Consider the following 22,974-nt stretch of genomic DNA (forward strand, 5'->3'; position numbering starts at 1 on the left):
AGAGAGAGAGAGAGAGAGAGAGAGAGAGAGAGAGAGAGAGAGAGAGACAGAAAAAGAAAGAGAGAGAGAGAGAGAGAGAGAGAGGCAGACAGACAGACAGACAGACAGACAGATGAAGGCTGAGGTTAAAATGACTCTTTTCATCCCCATACCCACTGGTTTGTCCAGATCACTTGCACACGGGATGCCGAGTATGCATCACAGGGCATGTTCTGTGCAGGGAAAGGTGAAGGTCCATTGGAGCGAAGACCTGGCAATCATGATCGGTTCCACAGCCTACGGCTTCCGAGTTCACAGGATGTAAATTACTGTCTCAACATGCCCGAATATGACGTGTTTCCATTTGACAGGCATGCCAATGGCAGCTTCCGGAACTTACTCGAAGGTATCATTGCAGTCTTTTGTTAATGGCAGTTCTTTTAATTCACATGTAATAAAACACTGTTAGGTTTGTGGGGTAGGTGAAGAAATACCTTAGGAAATTCAGGAATGTATAGTTTAGCATGGACCGTGTGACGTGTAGAAAGCCCATTTCGATGTACAGTACATAAGTAGGCCGACTGTGCGGGTAAGAGCGTTTGCATGTTGCCATAAGGAGGGTGGCTTTTGTGTTAACTAGTTCTAGGGCGTAAGATTAATAAATCCCAGTGTGTAATTTGACCCTGTGATTTTTCCCTAATGTTCTTATAAAATTCACTTGGCCAGCCATGCATTCGGCACATTGCCACAACCACACAGACAAGCCCGACAGAAATCGGCACATTTGCCAATCGGCAAGTAAACCCCGACGTCATCCGAACATTCCCAAACAGAGATTAGACTCCACCCCCCGACGACTCGTGACGGAGAGGCCACGCCTCGACCTTCGTCATTGGGCGTCAAGCAAGGCCGTGAGGCCCCGCCCCGAAGACGACGATTGGTCGTGGCCATGGACTGATGTAATGGGACGTCAGGATTGGTCGTATGACGTCAGAGAGCTGGAAGGTTCCAGAAGAGGAAGAATCCATAATCTGGCTGTCTCATTCTGGCTCTCGGCTCGTGTGGGCGCTGTCGTCTCGGGTGCGCTGGTGAGGAGATGTGTCGAGGCTTTGGGACTTTTGCAACATTGGGGGAGGGGGTGTTGGTTGACGGTGGTGCTCTTCGGAGATGGAGGAGGTCGCGATCAAAACAAAGAAGGATCCTGCCTGCTTGCCTCACGCCTGCGGCTGGCTACGGGCGCGATTCCACGCCATCTTGTGCGCTTACCGCGCGGTGACTCTGGTTCGACGACCAGCAAGTCCTACCAGCCATTTGGGGATGCAAAGCTGAGTGCCGGCCGCAAATCACATTTTATTTTCTTTATCTTTCCCTGTGTCTGTAATGGAGTCCATGGGGAGGGTCCCTAGGGCCCTAAGCAAGATAGGGATGATGTTGGTTTAGAGAGTAGCTAACAGTATTGCCATCACATGACAATCCCTACATCACTGCCTCCAGACTATTGTCTAGGCCCTCGGGCTAGGCCTAGCTAGAAGTATTAGAAGCTCCTATATTTCATTTCTGCATCAGTATAAGAAGCTCATATAATTTCAGGGACTTCTTGCAGCTTCAGTTGTCTTTCCTACTTTTCTTTTTTATCAACTTAGAGTAACCAATCACAAATGGAGATAATTATAGAATGCTGTTATTAGAGATATTCATGCAGTTTATAAGAAGTTGGTGATCATGTACTGATATTATAACATTGTACTGAGGCTGCTAATTTGTAGTCTCAGTATGTGCCTACACTACAGGAGTAATCAAGTACTGGTGTAACCAGTGGAGTGTTTGTAGAAGCTTGAAGCAATAACTGATGAAGTGTAAATGAGGCAGTGATGTAGGGATTGTTATGTGATGGCAATACTGTTAGCTACTCTCTAAACCAGCGGTTCTTAACCTGGGGGTCATGACGTATGCGCATACGAGAACAAAATACTGTGTGTGGTATGTACCTTTGTTAGGTTCCTAAAAATGGGCTCAACAAATTGATATGTTATTTACGACCGCTTCATGACCCCCGGAAAACCCCAAACGACCCCCAGGTTGCGGACCGCTGCTAAACCAACATCATCCCTATCTTGTTTAGAACCTTTTTTAGACTAGTTTGTCATCCCTACATCGCCTTTTTAATTTAGCATACATTTTTTTATTCACTTGTTGTAATATTGGTTGGCGTGGCCTCGGCTTTAAGCCTAAATTTTATTCTTTTTTAATGCTTTTATTTTCAATAGGGAGATTAAACAGACTATTTTTTCAGCCTGAAAAAGTGAGATCAATTATCAGAAGGTTGTTGCATAGTGTAGTGATGTAATATAGTGTGACAGAGTCATAAATTGATACAGACCTACCGTCAGTACCGGTATTGGGATACTCGTTATGTCATCACTCCCAAAAAAGCCATATTAATTTCCAATCACATCACTCCCACACAAGCCAAAAAAGAGTGACATTTCATATTAATTCAAATGGTGGAAAGGGGTCTGATTTATCTGCCTTAAACTTCAAACTATTTTATTCACAAAGCAAGAGTACATTAAATGCTTGAAAAATACATATTACGATACCCATTCAATACAGGACTTTGGAAATGACATATGAATGCTAAATGAGGCCTTTTGCGCATGTGCTGTGTGTGGTTACACTGACTTGTTTCTGCTCGCTGGGCACTTTTAACCTTTCGTTGCTAATGCAAAATATGTGATTGAAATTGTCTTTTAAACATAATTTTCACCATTCAGACGAAAGAGTGGCAATTTCTCGTATGGTTAATCATAATTGTTCTGTTCCTGAATGCAAATCAGACTCACGGAAATATGATAAATATCCGTGGATGAGAATTGGTGGGTACCTATCATTTCCTGTTTGTTAGTACAAGTTAGCATCGGCCGTGGATATAACACACATACACATATGGACGGATGCTTCTCGTTTTAGGATTAGATGCAAAAATCGAGTATAATTTACCTTGTGGCCCTGGAACCAATATAAACAAGCTCACCGCTAAATATATATACTGTATATATATATATATATATATATATATATATATATATATATATATATATATATGTAGCACTGGTATGGTTCACCAGAGACTTGGGTTCGATTCCAGATATGGGCATGTGATTTTCGAGCATATTTTATATATATATATATATATATGAAGCGCGGTGCTACGCGCGCTACTTGCTTACCAAGGAGGAAGCGGACAACGCGGTAAATCAAAAGAGTCTTTATTGAAAGAGCCCTACTGTAGCACTGAGGAGCTCGGGGCTGCGAGCCCAGTGTATATCCCGAGGCCACGCCTACCCCTCGGGCGTGGCCGACGCCCACTTGGTGCGCGGAATGATGCCATCACGCCAGTGAGCTTTCGTGTCCGCCACACGCGCCCCCCCAGAATTCCCGCTCACCTGGAGGGCCAGTTTGCGGGGCAAACGGATGACCCGGCCGAAGCGCCCTCTGGCGACTGGCGGGGTGCAGGGATGCCAGCTGGGATGCCTCCGGCTGCACCCGGGATGGGTGCAGGACCGGGGGGCGGCATGCCGGCGGGGCTGGGCAGTGCCGGGGGTCCGCCCGCAGGGGGGCGGCCCCGACGCGGGGGCCGAGCCACCGGCAGTGGGTGGTCCACGTCGAGGTGGGCCGGCTTGAGGCGATCTACTGAGACGCGGTCGGGAGTACCGCCGATGTCCAAGGTGAAATGTTTCACCCCGGTCTCCAGCACACGGAAAGGCCCGTCGTACAGGCCCGTTCTGCCCACAGAGCTGACATTTACTTCACAAACAAATCAACCAGACAAACAAAATATATAAAAAGAGGGAGCGGAAGACAAGAGAAGGGAAAGCACACAAACAGTTGAGTCCCTCAAACTTTTGTTTCCGTGGTTGTGAGTGTTTTAATAACATGGTGGTGAGGTGTTTTGAATCACGTGGTGGTGAGGTGTTTTGAATTACATGGTGCTGAGGTGTTTTGAATTACATGGTGGTGAGGTGTTTTGAATCACGTGGTGGTGAGGTGTTTTGAATTATGTGGTGGTGAGGTGTTTTTAATTACGTGGTGGTGAGGTGTTTTGAATTATGTGGTGGTGAGGTGTTTTGAATTACGTGGTGGTGTGTTTTTAATTATGTGGTGGTGAAGTGTTGTTAATTTCTTGGTGGTGACGTGTAATCGTCCCAAACTTCCAGTCTGCATCTGCACCTACCCCTCCTGTATTCTGCACCGACCTTTTTTCTTTTCTTTTTTCAACCTAAACCTTCAACCTAAATTGCTTATAAAAATGTAATATCATAAACACTACAAATAAATTTGTGCAAAATAATTGTTTGTGTTATGATTGGTGTAAATCATGACAACACAGCAACTTAGGTACAGTCATTATCCTCAGCTAAAAGATGCCCGTTCCTCTGTAACGACGCATGATGAGGAGAGCGTAGCAAGCCGAGCCAAGCTAGTATGTATATATATACTCGTATGTATACAGTCACGTGAAAAAGTAAGTACACCCCATGTAAAATTTTGACTTTTTCAACATATTTCAACATACAGCTATTTGATCTTCATTTCAACAATATTGATAGATAAAGGTGATATAATATAACAAATCTCATGAAACATTTACATTTTGTAGTCCATTGTATAATTTAAATAAACATAAATGCAAATTTCGCATGTGGAAAAAGTAAGTACACCCCTACATTTATCACTACTTCAAATACCTAAAATTAGAATCAGGTGCACCAGCTCAGGTGCAAATGATTAGAACATCGTTAGAGAGGATCTTGGAGGAACCTGTCTTATTTAAACCTCAGACATTTAGTTTGGTTTGCTCTTTGTTGTTGAAGTGTGTGGCATCACCATGCCTAGATCAAAAGAGCTCTCTGAGGCCTTCAGAAAGAAGGTTATAGATGCCTACGAGTCTGGGAAGGGATTTAAAAAGATCTCCAAACAATTTGAAATCAATCATTCGACTGTCCGGAAGATCGTGTACAAGTGGAGAAGATTCCAAACAACTGCCAACTTGTTCAGGCCAGGCCGCCCCAGCAAGTTCAGCCTGAGAGCAGACCGGAAGATGTTGAAAGAAGTCTCTAAGGACCCCATAATGTCATCATGGGACCTACAGGTAGCTCTTGCCACTGTTGATGTCAAAGTGCACGAGTCTACCATTAGAAAGAGGCTGCACAAATTTGATCTACATGGGAGGTGTGCCAGGAGGAAACCTTTGCTGTCCAGAAAGAATATCAGGGCAAGACTAAAGTTTGCCAATGAACACCTAGGCAAAGACCAGCACTTCTGGAACAATGTGCTCTGGACAGATGAGTCAAAGGTAGAGCTATTTGGTCACAGTACCAAAAGACATGTTTAGCGAAAACCAAAGACAGCATTTGACCACAAGAACCTGATACCAACTGTAAAGCATGGTGGTGGAAATATTATGATTTGGGGCAGCTTTGCTGCATCAGGGCCTGGGCAGCTCACCATCATAGAATCCACTATGAATTCTTCATTGTACCAGAGGGTGCTTGAGGATAATATGAGGCCATCTGTCGGAAAGTTGAAGCTCAACCGAAGGTGAACCTTGTAACATGACAATGACAATGACCCAATCCATCAAGGAATGGCTGAAAAGAAAGAAATGGAGGGTTCTGGAATGGCCAAGTCAAACCACGGATCTAAATCGCATCGAGATGTTGTGGGCGGATTTGAAACGAGCTGTGCATGCAAGAAACCCCTCAAACATCGCACAGCTGAAAGAATTCTGCATTGAGGAGTGGGCAAAAAGTTCTCCCAGTCGATGTCAGAGACTGGTAGATAGTTATAAGAAACGCCTACTTGAAGTTGTTTCTGCCAAAGGGGGCAATACCACCTATTAGAGCCAAGGGTGTACTTACTTTTTCCGCATGCAAAATTTGCATTTATGTTTATTTAAATTATACGATGGACTACAAAATGTAAATGTTTCATGATATTTGTTATATTATATCACCTTTATCTATCAATATTGTTGAAATGAAGATCAAATAGCTGTATGTTGAAATATGTTGCAAAAGTCAAAACTTTACATGGGGTGTACTTACTTTTTCACATGACTGTATATACAGACTTGGCATTTAATATGGAATATTTTTTTTGTGGGGGTGAACTTACTTTTTAAGTTGACTTAGAACCAAAAGTTCATTGGACTTATGTTGAAATTATTCTAGATTTTGTTAATGTGACCTTTAAAAGAAACAAAAACCACATTTGACATTTCGAAGCAAATAAATTGATCCTTGAAAGTGATGTAAACTGATATTGAACTCAATTCATGGACAGTACTGTGTTAAACTTCTGTACGTTTTGCAGAAGTATGTCTTTATTTTGCACATTAGCCAAAAAATTTTTAAACAAAAGTTAAATTACGACTGGGATTACGGACAGTAAAATTACAGTTCAGTACTTCGTGTAACCCCCATGAGCATTCAGGAGAGCACGTACACGTTGAGGCATGCTGTTCATGAGTTTGCCAAGGTTTTGGACAGGAATCGCTTGCCATGCAGTGACAATAGCCTGCTGCAATTCACGCACAGAGGTCGGCTGCTGGTCCAAGTGGTCGATTTGACGCATTAATTCTGCCCACAAGTTCTCTGTCGGATTCATATCCGGGGACATGGCAGGCCACTCCATATGCTCTACACCATGGTCAGCAAGAAAGTGTTGGATCATGCGAGCACAATGAGGCCGTGCATTGTCATCTTGGAAGACAAAATTTCCTCGAAAGGCTGTACGAGCAAATGGAAGCAATGTTTCTTCCAGAATGGCCCTGTACTTGAACTGGTTCAGGTTTCTATTCAGAACAACCAGGTCAGTTTTTCCCCCTGCATGAAAAGCAGCCCAAACGGTCACCCCACCACCTCCAGCTTGGACTCTTGGCACTATACAATCTTTGTTGTAGGCTTCATGCACTTGTCTGCGCACTCGGACGCGGCCATCTTGACGATAGACCAGAAATCTAGACTCGTCACTGAAGATCACGTGATTCCAGTGTCCTGGCTGCCATTGACGGTGCTCTCTGGCCCACTGCAATCGGCGCTGGCGGTGTTGTCTGGTCAGGCGTGGTTTTCTCAGGGGACGCCTGGCACGATAGCCTGCTTGAACCAGTCATTGGTTGACTAGCCTTCTGGATACAGACACATTTGTCAGTTGCTGCCACTCAGCCCGAAGCCGATTAGCTGACTTGGTACGGCCATTGCGGACTAACCGGTGCAGCTGGCGATCATCCCTCCTTGTGGTTCTGTGGGGACATCCTGGCCTCGGTATTGGAGTAGGGACACCCCTCTGAGCATTTCGTTTCAGGATCTTTGACACCTGACCTTGAGTGATGCCATACTGCCGAGCAATAGCACGCTGTTTCATGCCGTAATTCCGTAAAGCCACCACTCCATGACAAACAGCATTGTCGAGTTGACGGACCATCTCCAGAGGAAGCGGCAATAACTTTTGGAGACGTGCAGCAGTTGTTTTCCACTAATACAGAACGCAACAACCCTTGTATACCTGACTGTGAAGTCAATTATCAAATGCACCTGTCCGTACATTTTGCCACGCCACCTGTGATATAATCCTGTTGTTGACTTCTTGCTGTGACAGACAATCAGTGACATGGTTCTTTTAACAAATAAATCACCGAAGCGTAAAAGAAACTCACCAGATTGATATACTGAGTTAAGAAAGTAAACCGAAGTCAAGAAAAAAAAAAAATTCCATATTAAATGCCAAGTCTGTATATATATATGGGAGATGGGGGAGATGCTCTTGGCCCCGTCATTTTGGACGGCCTTTACACTAGTATATTTATAACAATCCTCATAGCTAGCGTAGTTCCCACCTCCCAACATGACTAATAGTAAATATCATCATTTAAAACTTACCCTGCATATGCACAAGTCCCAAATACACTACATGACCAAAAGTATGCGGACACCCCTTCTAATTAGTGGATTCGGCTATTTCAGCCACACCCATTACTGACAGGTATATATAATCGAGCACATAGCCATGCAATCCCCATAGACAAACATTGGAAGCAGAATGGGCCGTACTGAAGAGCTCAGTGACTTTCAACGTGGCACCGTCATAGGATTCCACCTTTCCAACAAGTCAGTTCATCAAATTTCTGCCCAGCTAGAGCTGCCCGGTAAACTGTAAGTGTTGTTATTGTGAAGTGGAAACGGCTAGGAGCAACAACAGCTCAGCAGCGAAGTGGTCGGCCACACAAGCTCACAGAACGGGATCGCCGAGTGCTGAAGCACGTAAAATTCGTCGTCTGTCCTCGGTTTCAACACGCACTACTGAGTTCCAAACTGCCTCTGGAAGCAACGACAGCACAATTACTGTCCGTCGGGAACTTTTTTCTCGTATATTTCAGGTATTTTTCTTGTATTTTAGAGCTATGCGGGCCATTTTAGTTAACACTCGTTATCTTTATCCCAGACACATTATATACTTTATTTTTCCTTGGGCTTCTGCCCATGTGCGCCGAGCATTCTGGGGCAGATTATGTAATTTTCAAAGTTGCTTATTGGTGGAGCTGGCAGGATGGCCTAGAGGTACGCACACTCACCTCTAAACTGTCTAGCCTGGGTTTGAATATTGGCGCAGCTATAAATGGTCATCCCGATGTTTCATTACACATGGGGAACACTTTTGGACGAAGTATTTCACGAACTGGCTGGCCAGGCCTGATGTTTCACTGGAACAGTTGTACGCAGAAGTTTGTAATTTGTTCAGGATGTCAGTGATAACTTGCTTAATCTTTGCTCAGGATTTCTAATGTCCACCACCAAGAAATGATGGCAGGTGAGACACCTGGCTTAACCTCCACCTGAGGAATGGTACACTTTGTGACGCAATGCACCAGGGTGACACTTTATAACTGAATTTAAATTCCAGCCCAGGCCAGATAAGTGCATGTATCTCTAATCTATCCTGCCAACCCTCAAACGTAAAACAGCAATATAATGTGAAGAATATTGGTTTGAAGAGTAACAAACTTTCTATTTGCACAGGTTTTGCGGATCCACAAAATGGCCATGCCAGTAACCTCAGTACCATGCACAATGCTGTCCATATCTTTATGAACGGGTCAATGTCCAGTGTCGGTTCCTCAGCCAATGATCCACTCTTCATCGTACATCACACTTTCACAGACAGGTCTGTCAACTCATCATTATACATCTTATACATACATCTTTTTAATGTATCTTTATCTGGATAGGCCTTATTGATAGTTTCAAACAGAACATGAATCTTGGGAGAAATTTAATCAACCGGATTAACTCAATAGCAAAGTCAATAGTGTCACACACTGGCAATGACCGTCGGGCAATACCCTGTAGGTAAAACTCAATCAATGAGCCAAACAGTCCACTGTCAGCACTGCTGACACCTCCCCTGAGGGCAGGAGTACTCTTCTCAGCCCACCTTTGGTGGGCAATGTGCTGCAGCATATTCTTGGAAATTAACTTTATAATTTTTGTCATATTTTAAAGAAATTTTATTGATCACAACATATCACACTCCATATCATAATTTTGAGAAGGTTCCATTATATTATGAAGACTATAACGGCACTCAGTACAGAGCATACCTCCGTCAGGTGAACAGTTTACGTTTTAAAGATTCTACTAGCCTGAGTAGAACTCCATTCAATCAAGAATTCAGAACTTCAAAATTGCAGCCAATCAGCAGCGGCATCCAACCAATTTAACCACCAACAACAAAACTAAGAACAAAGCCAACCAACAGGAGACAAGCCGAAATCCATCGAAATCGGAAATGCAGATAGATTGACAAAATCCACGTCAAACTTGGATTTCACCAAATATCACCAAATTGTTGGAAACGCCGACAATCTGTTTCACCACGTTTTCACCATTCATTATGTCAAAATAGAAAAATATATGCCAAGCGTGGTGATGTCATGCAGTCTTCTCAAACTCAGCATTTACACTCAGTACGCACACAGCACAAGTTCCCAGCACAGTCTGCGCACCACCCACAAAGGTTGTACCAGATTTCGGTTGTACCAGAGCATCTCTCAAACCTTGCGCGAATACTGGATCGAAGTCAACCACGCACCCTCCACCGTCCCCCACTCCGACCCATGCAAACTGATGCAACGCACCTCGGAGCCCCACTCGAACCCCGCACTCCACTCCATCCGCTGCAGTCTCTCTAAGAAGTTAGTCCGCCGGCCACACCAGGGTCGCGGAACTAGTTAGCGTGTCGGAGTCTCGCTCGTTATCGGAATCGACCACACGGATCGCTCAACCAACTAAGAACGGCCATGCACCACCACCCACAGAACCAAAGGCGAGGGCACAATCATTTGTCTCGCCGATATGCCGCATATATTTATATTCTAACAAAAGGTCAACATGCAGATCGCACAGAAATTCTCACGACACGCTCACGTGATTACTTTCTGTATTTATCGTGGGTACAACGCTCATCTGACCTCCAACAAACAAGATTTAGGAGTCGTGGACGGCGAGAGAACGAGGCCATTTGGTTGAGTTCAAAGCATGTTTATTCGTACAGAACCCAGCACACTCTGTAAAGCCCGTTTATCGGGTAGCAGTATATATATACAATCAAACGCGGCGAGAGTGGGCGTGCCCGGGCGGCCTGGGCGAGCCCGGGAAAAGCAAGTCTGGACATGCCCGGGAAAGGCGAGACTGAGCGTCTCCGGGTGGTCTGGGCGAGCCCGGGAAAGGCAAGTCTGGACATGCCCGGGAAAGGCGAGACTGAGCGTCTCCGGGCGGTCTGGGAGAGCCCGGGAAAGGCAAGTCTGGACATGCCCGGGAAAGGCGAGACTGAGCGTCTCCGGGCGGTCTGGGCGAGCCCGGGAAAGGCAAGTCTGGACATGCCCGGGAAAGGCGAGACTGAGCGTCTCTGGGCGGTCTGGGCGAGCCCGGGAAAGGCAAGTCTGGACATGCCCGGGAAAGGCGAGACTGGGCGTCTCCGGGCGGTCTGGGCGAGCTCGGGAAAGGCGAGTCCGGACATGCCTGGGAAAGGCGAGACTGAGCGTCTCCGGGCGGTCTGGGCGAGCCCGGCACAGCGATCGCTCCGTGGTTGCGTCCCCGGCAGGTGCAAGGCGATTGTGTATACCCAGCGGTAACCGCTACAAAGAGGCCGATCATGTACATCTCACAGGAAGACTCATAATTCTCATATAAATCGATCAAGCACCAATGTTTACAAGTCGTCACCTGTATACATCAGCTGGATCGAAGAATACTTGTCAACTTCTGTGGCTGGAAATATATGTACATATATACCCTTTGTGTGTGTGTGTGTCATGACACAATATTTATTCATTCAAATATATTTCCATACATTCACTGGCCGTTCTTTATCACACTACACACCATTTTGAAGCACACACCCTGACCTTCACCGGCACACCTGTCTCTTTGTACAATCTTGTCCAACCATTCTCATCCATCCATGTTCCTTCCGCACCATTCAAGACAAGCACACAGCCACGCACCCATTTGAGCTCATGAACAATACACAACTCCGCACTCATACACAAGTAGACACGAAGGACCACAAAATACAAGGAAAACTGGATCGAACATCAGGTATTCATTCATTTTCATTCATTCTTTTGGAGCTCTGTATTTTTCCTTCTCCTGAGCTGGGCATAATTCTGCATGCCCGATCCAACTCAATTTCCTGATTGTGAGTTTACCCTACCAAGCTTGCCTGCCTGTTAGCTGCGCTTCTGGTGCGAGTTTCATTCCGCCACCAGGAATTCCTTTTGGCCAATTCCCTCAGGGTCTTTGTCAGCTCAGCCCATGTTTCTGAGAGGCTCACTCTCCTCGCTTGGTGTGTTCCCCATCTTTGCTAGGCTGTCTTTCTTGGGGATGATCTTAGCCCTACCGGCAGCGCCTTGCCCCCCTGGACCTCACAACCCCTCCCACCAATCTCAAAACATGTTTGTAAATGGAAAAGCAGGTTTCTCTGAATGCTCTTCAACATATCCGGGCTAATTGTTGAATCAAATAATTTAAGTTCCTTTGATAAATAATCAATTAAATAATTTCCTATGATGCGTGACCTTGTGAACACCCTGTGTTGCGGATTAGTTACCTCCGCCTTTGTTGTTATTATATACTTGTAGGATTTTTAGTTTCAGGTAATATTGTTGTTAAGCTTTCTGTGAGAAATGGAGATGACTTTAGTAAAAGGTAAAAAGAAATGTTTGTGGAGGAAAAAGAAAAACGCAGCAAAGAAACCGGAAGAGGAGGGAAATCGGCAGGGAAAAAAGACAGCTGTGAGTTGCATCGAGGCTGTGAGCCGGCGGACCTCCTCGATATTGGTCGTGGATGAATTGAGGCTTCCCGTGAAAGGGATTGCCCGTGACATCGTCCCACATTGCGATTGCAATTAAACATGCATCTCAGGTTTTGGTACCAAGCGTGAGCTATTGTTATCGGGAAAGCAAGCGCCTCCATTACAGGCCGATCCGTCATTTTTCCTTGAGGATGCTGTCCGCCTGGTGCATCGTATTTTGTCGTTGGGATTCCTATATTGACATCGTGTTGATCGCCGTTGGTTTTCTATATTGGCTTAATTCCCATATCGACCTCATCATGTTGATCGCCGTTGGTTTCCATATCCGCTTAATTCACATATCGACCTCTTCGTGTTGATCAGCGTTGGTTTCCATATCGGCTAAATTGTTGGTGGACATGAGGCGTGGAATGCATTCACGTTTTGGGGGATCGTTACACTGCGCCGATACCTGCCTATTGTTCTTGCCGTTCTGCACGACTTTGACCTTCACCCAGCGTGGGGATTCATGCATGGACTTTGGGATTATTACATTCCACTCCATATTACATTACATTCCACATGTTACATTCCACATTCCACATTACACATTACATGTTACATTCCACTCCATGTTACATTCCACGTGGGGTTACATTCCACCATGAGTTTATTGCTTTGATAGTATTGGCGAATGATGGTACCATCATATGTATTGTTCATGAGATGCAAGTGATATTTTAATGGTACATGAAATAGTGTTATTAGTGTTAATAGTGTTAAATATGTTAATATGTTAAATAGTGTTAATAGTGTTATTATTGTGTATGTGAGAGTTCTTAATACAATTACTTATTTTGTTCTACACAATTGCATTGGTGTGGTTTTACCATGGTTTATTAGGACACTCAAAATAACAAATCTTTCTGCCGCATTCCCTCTAGAGACTCTGAGGGGCACCGTAACCGGGGTTTGGGGAGGTAACATGTAATACCTGTATGTATATATATAATATATATATATATATATATATATATATATATATATATATATATATATGTGTGTATATATATATATATATATATATATATATATTGTTACAGATTTGGGAACCCCCCCTTCACTTGTAAATATCCCCCTTTGTAATATAATCCCCTTTTATTAATTATTAAATATCGCACCCTAGGCCATCGCAACACGCAGCCAATCTTAGAATCATCTTGCTAATTATTTCCTATTCTATGTTTAATTAAGGCTCTGTATCCACTAGATTGACACCACGTTGCATTAACAAATAAGGATAGCTCCCCTTCAATGATTCCATACCCCAGCAAACTCTCTCTCTGCAAAGCAGCTCGACAAGCATGGGGTGCGCGCCCTCTCAACTGGCCTGGGTTTGAAAGCGGCGTTTGCCGCCATTTTGAACGTGTGCTCCATGCTCTGTTTGAACAAGAAGGGCGGGGTCGCCGAGAAGCGGCGTGACCGTGGCTCACCACGAGGGCAGAGCTGTTCAGCTCCATTGCCTAATAAGGCTACCAACAGAGCACGGGGGCAGGACCCAAACGGCCGAGGGCGTGTCACGACCCCGCTTAATATATGCGTTTGAGGATCGCGCAAGAAGAAAGAAGGTTTGAGACCAGCAGAGGCGACAAGCGCGCAGCAAAAAGAGATCGTGCCTTACCTGCGAGGGGAAATCCCAGTATTATACGAAGAGAGAGAGAGAGAGTCGTGGCGTCGACGCAACCACGTTGGTTCCAGCGGTTGTCGGGTTCGCTCCAAACCAACGGCGCGAGGTTGGAACGGAACCTCGACGGCTGAACGAGCCGAACCGGCCGCTTTTTCCAGCCGAACGGACCTTCTCCTGCCATTCCTGTCATCATCCCCGTGTGAGTCTGTCTTTGTTTGTTCTGTCCTGGGTATAAGTAAGACTGTATAGATAAGGCTGCCCTGTATCTTTTTACATCCATCTATCTTTGGACAGCTTTGATCTTTCTTTTCCTCTGGTGTTTGTTATAATAAATGTGTGTTCCTTCTCCAAGCTTTGGTTTCGTCTCCATCCAGTTGCTTTAGTCTTTTCTTTCCATTGGTCTACGTGGCATGATTAAAACCGCTATAATCGGGTTAGTCATTGTTAACGGCCTGGGTCGTGACTCGCTTTGCTCAGCGTGTCCATTACCGTCGCGACTTGGGCGGGGCTGTCTCCTCGCTGGTTGGGAGGTCACGGTAAGCAGGTATTCGGGGGGTCTTTTTTGGGGGGTCTCTGGCCCGATTACCCTGGTCGTGGCTGACCACCAGTGACGTCACAGACCCCCAGGATCGGCGACGGCCAGTATAACGGACAAGGGGTTAACCCCCCTTGGTAAGGGGAGCACCGTCGTCCCAGATCCGTAACAATATACTGTATATATATATATATATATATATATATATATATATATATATATATATATATATACACATATGTATCTATATATATATATATATATATATATATATATATATATATATATATATATATATATATATATACGTATATATATATATATATATATATATATATATATATATATATATATATATATATATATATATATATATACATATATATATATGTATCCATATACAGTCACGTGAAAAAGTAAGGACACACCATGTAAAGTTTTGACTTTTTCAACATATTTCAACATACAGCTATTTGATCTTCATTTCAACAATATTGATAGATAAAGGTGATATAATCTAACAAATATCATGAAACATTTACATTTTGTAGTCCATTGTATAATTTAAATAAACATAAATGCAAATGTCGCATGTGGAAAAAGTAAGTACACCCCTACATTTATCACTACTTCAAATACCTAAAATTAGAATCAGGTGCACCAGCTCAGGTGCAAATGATTAGAACATCATTAGAGAGGATCTTGGAGGAACCTGTCTTATTTAAACCTCAGACATTTAGTTTGGTTTGCTCTTTGTTGTTGAAGTGTGCGGCGTCACCATGCCTAGATCAAAAGAGCTCTCTGAGGCCTTCAGAAAGAAGGTTATAGATGCCTACGAGTCTGGGAAGGGATTTAAAAAGATCTCCAAACAATTTGAAATCAATCATTCGACTGTTCGGAAGATCATCTACAAGTGGAGAAGATTCCAAACAACTGCCAACTTGTTCAGGCCAGGCCGCCCCAGCAAGTTCAGCCCGAGAGCAGACCGTAAGATGCTGAAAGAAGTCTCTAAGAACTCCAGAATGTCATCACGGAACCTATAGGTAGCTCTTGCCACTGTTGATGTCAAAGTGCACGAGTCTACCATTAGAAAGAGGCTGCACAAATTTGATCTACATGGGAGGTGTGCCAGGAGGAAACTTTTGCTGTCCAGAAAGAACATCAGGGCAAGACTAAAGTTTGCCAATGAACACCGAGGCAAAGACCAGCACTTCTGGAACAATGTGCTCTGGACAGATGAGTCAAAGGTAGAGCTATTTGGGCACAGTACCAGAAGACATGTTTGGCGAAAACCAAAGACAGCATTTGACCACAAGAACCTGATACCAACTGTAAAGCCTGGTGGTGGAAATATTATGATTTGGGGCAGCTTTGCTGCATCAGGGCCTGGACAGCTCACCATCATAGAATCCACTATGAATTCTTCATTGTACCAGAGGGTGCTTGAGGATAATGTGAGGCCATCTGTCGGAAAGTTGAAGCTCAACCGAAGGTGGACCTTGCAACATGACAATGACCCTAAACATACCAGTAAATCCACCAAGGAATGGCTGAAAAGAAAGAAATGGAGGGTTCTGGAATGGCCAAGTCAAAGCCCGGATCTAAATTCCATCAGGATGTTGTGGGGGGATTTGAAACGAGCTGTGCATGCAAGAAACCCCTCAAACATCGCACAGCTGAAAGAATTCTGCATGGAGTGAGCAAAAATTTCTCCCAGTCGATGTCAGAGACTGGTAGACAGTTATAAGAAACACCTACTTGAGGTTGTTTCTGCCAAAGGGGGCAATACCACCTATTAGAGCCAAGGGTGTACTTACATTTTACACATGCAAAATTTGCATTTATGTTTATTTAAATTATACAATGGACTACAAAATGTAAATGTTTCATGGTATTTGTTATATTATATCACCTTTATCTCTCAATATTGTTGAAATGAAGATCAAATAGCTGTATGTTGAAATATGTTGAAAGAGTCAAAACTTTACATGGAGTGTACTTACTTTTTCATGTGACTGTATATATATATACATGCATGCACTTGTCAGGCTGGAAGAGAAAATCGATGGATCAAAATAAAGAAAAATCCTTGAGGAAAACCTGCTGCCCTCTGCTAGAAAGTTGAAATTGCGATGGAAGTTCACTTTTAAGCGTGACAACGACCCGAAGCACACAGGCAAAACGACATGGGAGTGGCTAAGGAACAAAAACATAAATATCCTTGAGTGGCCCAATCAGAGCCCCAACCTAAATCCAATCGATAACCTCTGGCACGACTTGACTGAGCTTGAACAGTTTTGTACAGAGGAATGGGGAAATATTGCCCAATCAAAGTGTGCAAAGTTGGTAGAGGCCTATCCCAACAGACTCACAGCTGTAATTGCTGTCAAATGTGCTTCCACCAAGTATTAACTCAGGGGGGTGGACACTTTTCCAACAAAGTTTTATATTTTGATAAATTTTCTGAATTTGTAGAATTTGTTTTTCACGTGGAAGTTGAGGGTTACAATGTGTAAATAAGGGTGGAAAAAGATCGTTTTACTGCAATTTAATTCCAGTCGAAAAGGTAATAAAAGGTGAAAATTTTCTAAAGGGGGTGTAGACTTTCTATATAGGTACTGTATATATACTAGTGTAAAGCCCGTCAAAAATAACGTTCTGATCAGGACAATGCGTTCAGGACAATGGTTATGCGTTCTGATCAGGACACAAATAGATTACATGCTTCATATGTAATATTCTCTTTCTGAGAACATGTAAGGCATAATATGCATGCAGGCAACTTTTGTGGGAGAAGAGGCATATCCCCTCTGCCAACCATTAAGGGAGGGTAGTGGCTCCCTGCCTTCCCCACCCACTGGTTCTCACATCTACGACCTGCATCATACATACGTGAATGTTAAGACCCTGCTGTAGTTTCTAACCTGACATGTTGTTCTGCAGCATATTCGAGGTGTGGCTCTTTCGTCACAATGCCAATGAGATGGTCCTGCCCAGCCAGGGTGCCACGGTGGGACACAACCGTGAGGATTTCATGGTTCCTTTCTTCCCCCTTGTGCGCCAATCTGAGGGAATGCTTCCAGCAAACACTTTCGGCTACAGCTATGACATCAGCAACAATCAGTCAGGTTCTATGTCTATTACATTTGCTCGCAAACAATATCATCATCACAAAAGCTCCAGTCTCTTGTGTTTTTTTTATACAGAGTCAAGGCTTGTGGAAGCCCTAGAACTAACAAAAGGAACTGTAGAGAGGGTGGGGTGGGAGTGGACACCAACATCAAGCTTGAGGAACAAAACAAAGGGAGACTTGGACAAACAATGGGAAGGGAAGGGGGAAGGATGAGGGTAGGGGAAGATGCATGAGGTGGACAAGATGTATAGAGAAGCAAACTATCAAGTACTGGAAATTTGGAAGGAGGTGGGCTAGGGAGTGGGGCATCTGGGATTAACTGGGGTAGACGAGATCATGGTTTTGGATGGGGAATGATCTGAGATGGTGATGAAGTCTTGAAGACTTGGAGGAAAGGATGTGATTGAAGAGAATGTGTAAATTGGTTCCACAGGTGGGAGAAAAGAGGAACAAATGAGTGGAGGTGAGTAGTGATTCTGCTTTTAGGTAGTTTCACGAGAAGGGAGTTGATGGTGGATTGTGTGTGCCCTGCAGAATCCTGGGGGAGACAAAGCACGGAAAGACCAGAGGGTGCAAGACCAGAAAGGAGGTGGTCAAAAACAGAGACCACTGACCTGTCTGTGATGGAAAACTGATAGGTCCATAGACTCAGATTTATTGTGGAACATTCCAATAATCTTGATGGCCTTGGTTTCCATGACATCAAGGACTTTGCCAAGGAAGGACTTTGTATGATGGAGGATGCCCAATCGCTGCCTAGTTTTGGAAGCCAACTTGAAATGTGGTTTGCCTAAGAAAGATCATGGCTGATAGTGAAATGCGGGAGTTTTTATGATTGAACTTCATCAAGAGCATATTAATAAAGTAGATAGGAGTGTTTGTCATACTGTCCTTTTGGAGAGAGATAATGAGTGTGTGATTTGTCTGGATTGAAAGAGTATTCCAAGTGTTTGACCAGCTTGTGATTTTGTCAAGGTTTGAAGAGGCTGCTGCCTGTCTATTTTAAGGAAAAGGGATGTCACGGCATAGGGTGGAGTCATCAGCAAATTGATGAAGACGATTTTCCAGAAAGTCCAATCGATTGTTTATGAAGAATGGGCCCAGAACACTGCCAGAGCTCTGCAACCTCGACAGAGAGAGGAGATGAAAGGATTCCGTTGAATGCCACATGTTGACTACGACAGTGGAGGAAGTCAGTTACAAAAGAGAGGAGAGTTGCCCTTGGGTGCCATAGGCAGAGAGTTTGGGGAGTAAGGTGGAATGCCATACTGTATCAAACGCTTGAGATATCAAAGCACCGTCAAAGCACTTCTCATTGTATTGTCATCACATTCCAGTGCCTTCAGAAAGTACTCACACCCCTTGACTTTTTCACATTTTGTTGTGATGCTGTCTGAATTTAAAATGGATTCAATTGAGTTTTTTTGTCACTGATCTACACATAATAACCCATAATGTAAAAGTGGAATTCATTTATTTTTAGAATTTTTTACAAAATGATTGAAAACAAAAAGCTGAAATGTCTTGAGTCAATAATTATTCAACTCCTTTGCAATGACACTCCAAATTGAGCATATGTGCATCCAATTTCCTTTAATCACCCTTTAGATGTCTCAACAACTTGATTGGAGTCCACCTGTGGCTGACTCAATTGACTGGACATTATTTTGAAAGAAACACACCTTTCTATATAAGGTTCCACAGTTGACAGTTTATGTCATAGCAGAAACTCTACCATGAAGTCCAAGGTATTTATTATCTGTAGAACTCCTTGATATAATTTTTAGAAGGCATAGATCTGAGGAAGTGTACAGTCATTGCCAAAAATATTGGCACCCTTGCACTTTTTTCAAATAATGCACCATTTTTTCCAGAAATTTGTTGAAATAAAGAAATATTTGGGTATCCACATATGTATTTCTTTTGTTTGCAGTGGAACAAAACAAAAAAAGCGGAAAAAGTTACTAAATCTTAGCTTATTCCACACAGAAATCCTAAAATATCCCAGACAATATTATTGGCACCTTTAAGAAGTTGTAAAAATAATTAAATTTCAAGCAGGTGATTCTCCTTTACTTTGGAATTGAACTCACCTGTGGTGAGTTTCAGATGTCTGCAATATAAAAATCACTCATTCAACCAGTTTGAACATAGAAAAGGAGTCATTCTGCTGTTTTGTTTCACTGTGTGTACCGCAATGAGCATGGAGAAAAGAAAGAAAACCAGAGAATTGTCTGAGGAGGTCAGACACAAGATTGTATGGAGAAACCAAGAAACAAATCGAGAAACAATCTCGAGGCTACAAGTCCATCTCCAGAGACCTTGATGTTCCTGTATCCACTGTACACAATGTTATCAGGAAGATTAAGGCCCATGGCACTGTAGCCAACCTCCCTGGATGTGGCTGCAAGAGAAAACTTGATGGAAGATTGCAGCAAAGGATTGTTCGAATGGTGGAAAAAGGACCTCGAGCAACTGCCAAACAGATTCAAGCTGACCTTCAGACACAAGTTACGACAGTTTCAACTCGCACCATCCGTCGCCAACTCAATGAAAGGGGGTTCTATGGTAGGAGACCCTGGAGGAACACACTGCTGAGAAAGAGAGACATAAGAAAGCCCGACTGGAGTTTTCCAAAACACACCTGGACAAGCCAAAATCCTTCTGGGAGAATGTCCTATGGACAGATGAGACCAAATTAGAGCTTTTTGGGGAAGCACATCATCTCTATGTTTACATAAAACAAAATGAAGCCTTCAAAGAAAAGAACACCTTCCCGACAGTCAAACATGGAGGAGGTTCAGTGATGTTTTGGGGTTGCTGTGCTGCCTCTGGCACTGGGTGCCTTGAATGTGTGCATGGCATCATGAAATCAGGAGATTACCGAGGCATTTTGGAGCACAATGTTCAACCAAGTGTCAGAAAGCTGGGTCTCCGTCGAAGGTCATGGGTCTTGCAGCAGGACAATGACCACAAATACACTTCAAAAATCACCCATGAATGAATGGTTCAAGACAAAACACTGGACTGTTCTGAATTGGCCAGCAATGAGTCCAAATCGAAATCCCATTGAACACCTGTGGGGGAGATCTGAAAGCAGCAGTTGGGAGAAGGCACCCTTCAAATCTGGGAGAACTGGAGCAGTTTGCACAAGAGGAGTGGGACAAACTGCCTGTAGAGAGGTGTAGGAAGCTCATTCATGGCTATAGGAAAACGCTTGACTGCAGTTATTTTGTCCAAAGACCGTGCTACCTGATATTAAGTTCAGGGTGTCAATAATTTTGTCAATGCCATTTCATTTCATTTTCTCATTTAAAAGAATATATTAAGTTCTGAATCAAAAACAAAGGTTCTCTAATATTAACAGTGAAATAAAGAATTGTGGAGACCAAATACTTTTGCCAATTTCAACTTATTTTTTCAGAGAAAATTGTGTGTTATTTGAAAAACGTGCAAGGGTGCCAATATTTTTGGCCACGACTGTATAAAACAAATTCTAGTGTTGAACGTTCCCAAGAGCTCATTAGGAATTGGGAATTGGAAAGTCATTGGGAATTGGAAAGAATATGGAACTACCCAGACTCTTCCTAGAACTGGCTGTCTGACCAAACGGCAAGAAGGACCTTTGTCAGGGAGGTCACCAAGAAACCAATGACTACTCTGACAGAATTACAGAGTTCCTTGGCTAAGATGGGCGAACCTGCCAAAAGGACAACCATCTCTGCAGCACTTCACAAATTTCGGCTTTATGGGAGAGCGGCCAAACGGAAGCCACTCCTGAGAAAAAGGCACATGACAGCATGCTTGGAATTTGCAGAAAGGCACGTGAAAGACTCTGAGAGCATGAGGCAAACTATTCTGTGGTATGTTGAGACGAAAATTAAACTCTTTGGCCTGAATGCAAAGCGCGACTGGTGGCAACCGAGCACAGCTCATCACCCATCTAACACCATCCCTACGGTGGATCATGGTGGTGGCAGCATCATGCTATGGGGATGCTTTTCAGCGGCAATGACTGGGCGACTTGTATAGATAGAGGGAACAATGAATAGAGCTAAATACAGGCAAATTCTTGAGGAGAACCTGCTTCAGAGTGCAAAAGACCTTAGACTGCAGCAAAGATTTAGGTTCCAACAGGACAATGACCCCAAGCATACAGCCAAACACTTGAATGGCTTCAGAGCAAGAATGTGAAACTCCTTGAGTGTATCAGCCAAAGCCCAGACTTGAATCCCATTGAGAATCTGTTGAAACTTGAAAATTGCTGTTCACCGACACTTTTCATCCAACTTGACAGAGCTTGAGCAAATCTGCAAGGAAGAATGGGAGAAACTCCCCAAATACAACATACAGGCAGTTGCCCTGAAACAACTTGCCTTTGCCTCTTGGAAGGCTAATCCAACTGAAGGAAATCTCAGTTCCTTCCACCAAGCTCGGAACAAGTGTGTGTCTACCCTCAGGAGTGCCAGGAAGCACTATCTCTCCTCACTCAAGAATGAACTCTCAAACCTGTCTCCTTCCTCCAAATCCTGGTGGCGTCTGGTCAAATCCGTTTCTGGTGTTTGTTCCCCCTCCATCCCCTCCCTTACCTCAAATGGCCACACAGTTGACATCGCACGTGACAAAGCCGAATGCCTCAACTCTGTGTTTGCCTCAAAATCCTTAGTCCCAAACCCATCTCTCTCTGTTCCCACCTTTCCCAGTCGAACCAAACTGCTCCTGGACTCTGTGACCTTCTCTCCTGACAAGGTGGAGGAGTTTTTGTCAAACCTCGACTCTGATTCTGCAACTGGACCAGATGGCATCAGCCCACGGGTCCTAAAATCCTGCTCTGCCGCTCTATCTCACCCTCTCTCTGTTCTTTTCACCCTATCCTTTGCTCAAGGTCATCTGCCAGCATCCTGGAAATCAGCAAACATTACCGCTTTACACAAAAAAGGTGCAAAAACAGATCCTTGCAACTACAGACCAATCAGCCTGCTCCCAATTATCAGCAAAGTCATGGAATCCATCATTGCTTCGGATATGAAATCTTTCCTCTTCTCCAATGGCTTGATCTCTGATCATCAATTTGGTTTCAGACCAGGTCACTCTACTCTGGACATGCTGCTTCTGCTGTCTCAACAATGGATGGAGGTCCTCAATGCCAAACAGGAAATCAGAGCTGTCTCCCTTGACATATCACGTGCCTTCGATACGGTCTGGCACCCAGCTCTGCTCACCAAACTCTCCTCCTATGGTATCCATGGAAATCTCCATGCATGGCTTGCGGACTTCCTCTCTGGTCGT

The 22,974-nt window shown here is 43.9% G+C and overlaps 1 protein-coding gene across 6 annotated transcripts in view; it reads left to right on the plus strand.

Moving 5' to 3' along the window:
* The window catches only part of LOC137423471 (tyrosinase), a 46,471-nt gene that overhangs the window by 18,077 nt on the left and 5,420 nt on the right, over positions 1 to 22,974 (plus strand). For 3 of the 6 annotated variants that reach the window (XM_068110674.2, XM_078774122.1, XM_068110672.2), the window contains 3 exons: positions 169 to 385; positions 9,057 to 9,201; positions 17,496 to 17,680. In XM_068110674.2, coding sequence (XP_067966775.2) covers positions 169 to 385; positions 9,057 to 9,201; positions 17,496 to 17,680 — 547 coding nt within the window. Of the gene's footprint in view, positions 1 to 168; positions 386 to 9,056; positions 9,202 to 17,495; positions 17,681 to 18,219; positions 18,735 to 22,974 lie in introns of those variants that run through there. The other 3 variants (XM_078774123.1, XM_078774124.1, XM_078774121.1) reach the window with 3 other exon arrangements.

The sequence above is a fragment of the Myxine glutinosa genome, chromosome 3, assembly GCF_964187855.1.
Source record: "Myxine glutinosa chromosome 3, kmMyxGlut1.1, whole genome shotgun sequence".
Classification (NCBI taxonomy): Eukaryota; Metazoa; Chordata; class Myxini; order Myxiniformes; family Myxinidae; genus Myxine; species Myxine glutinosa.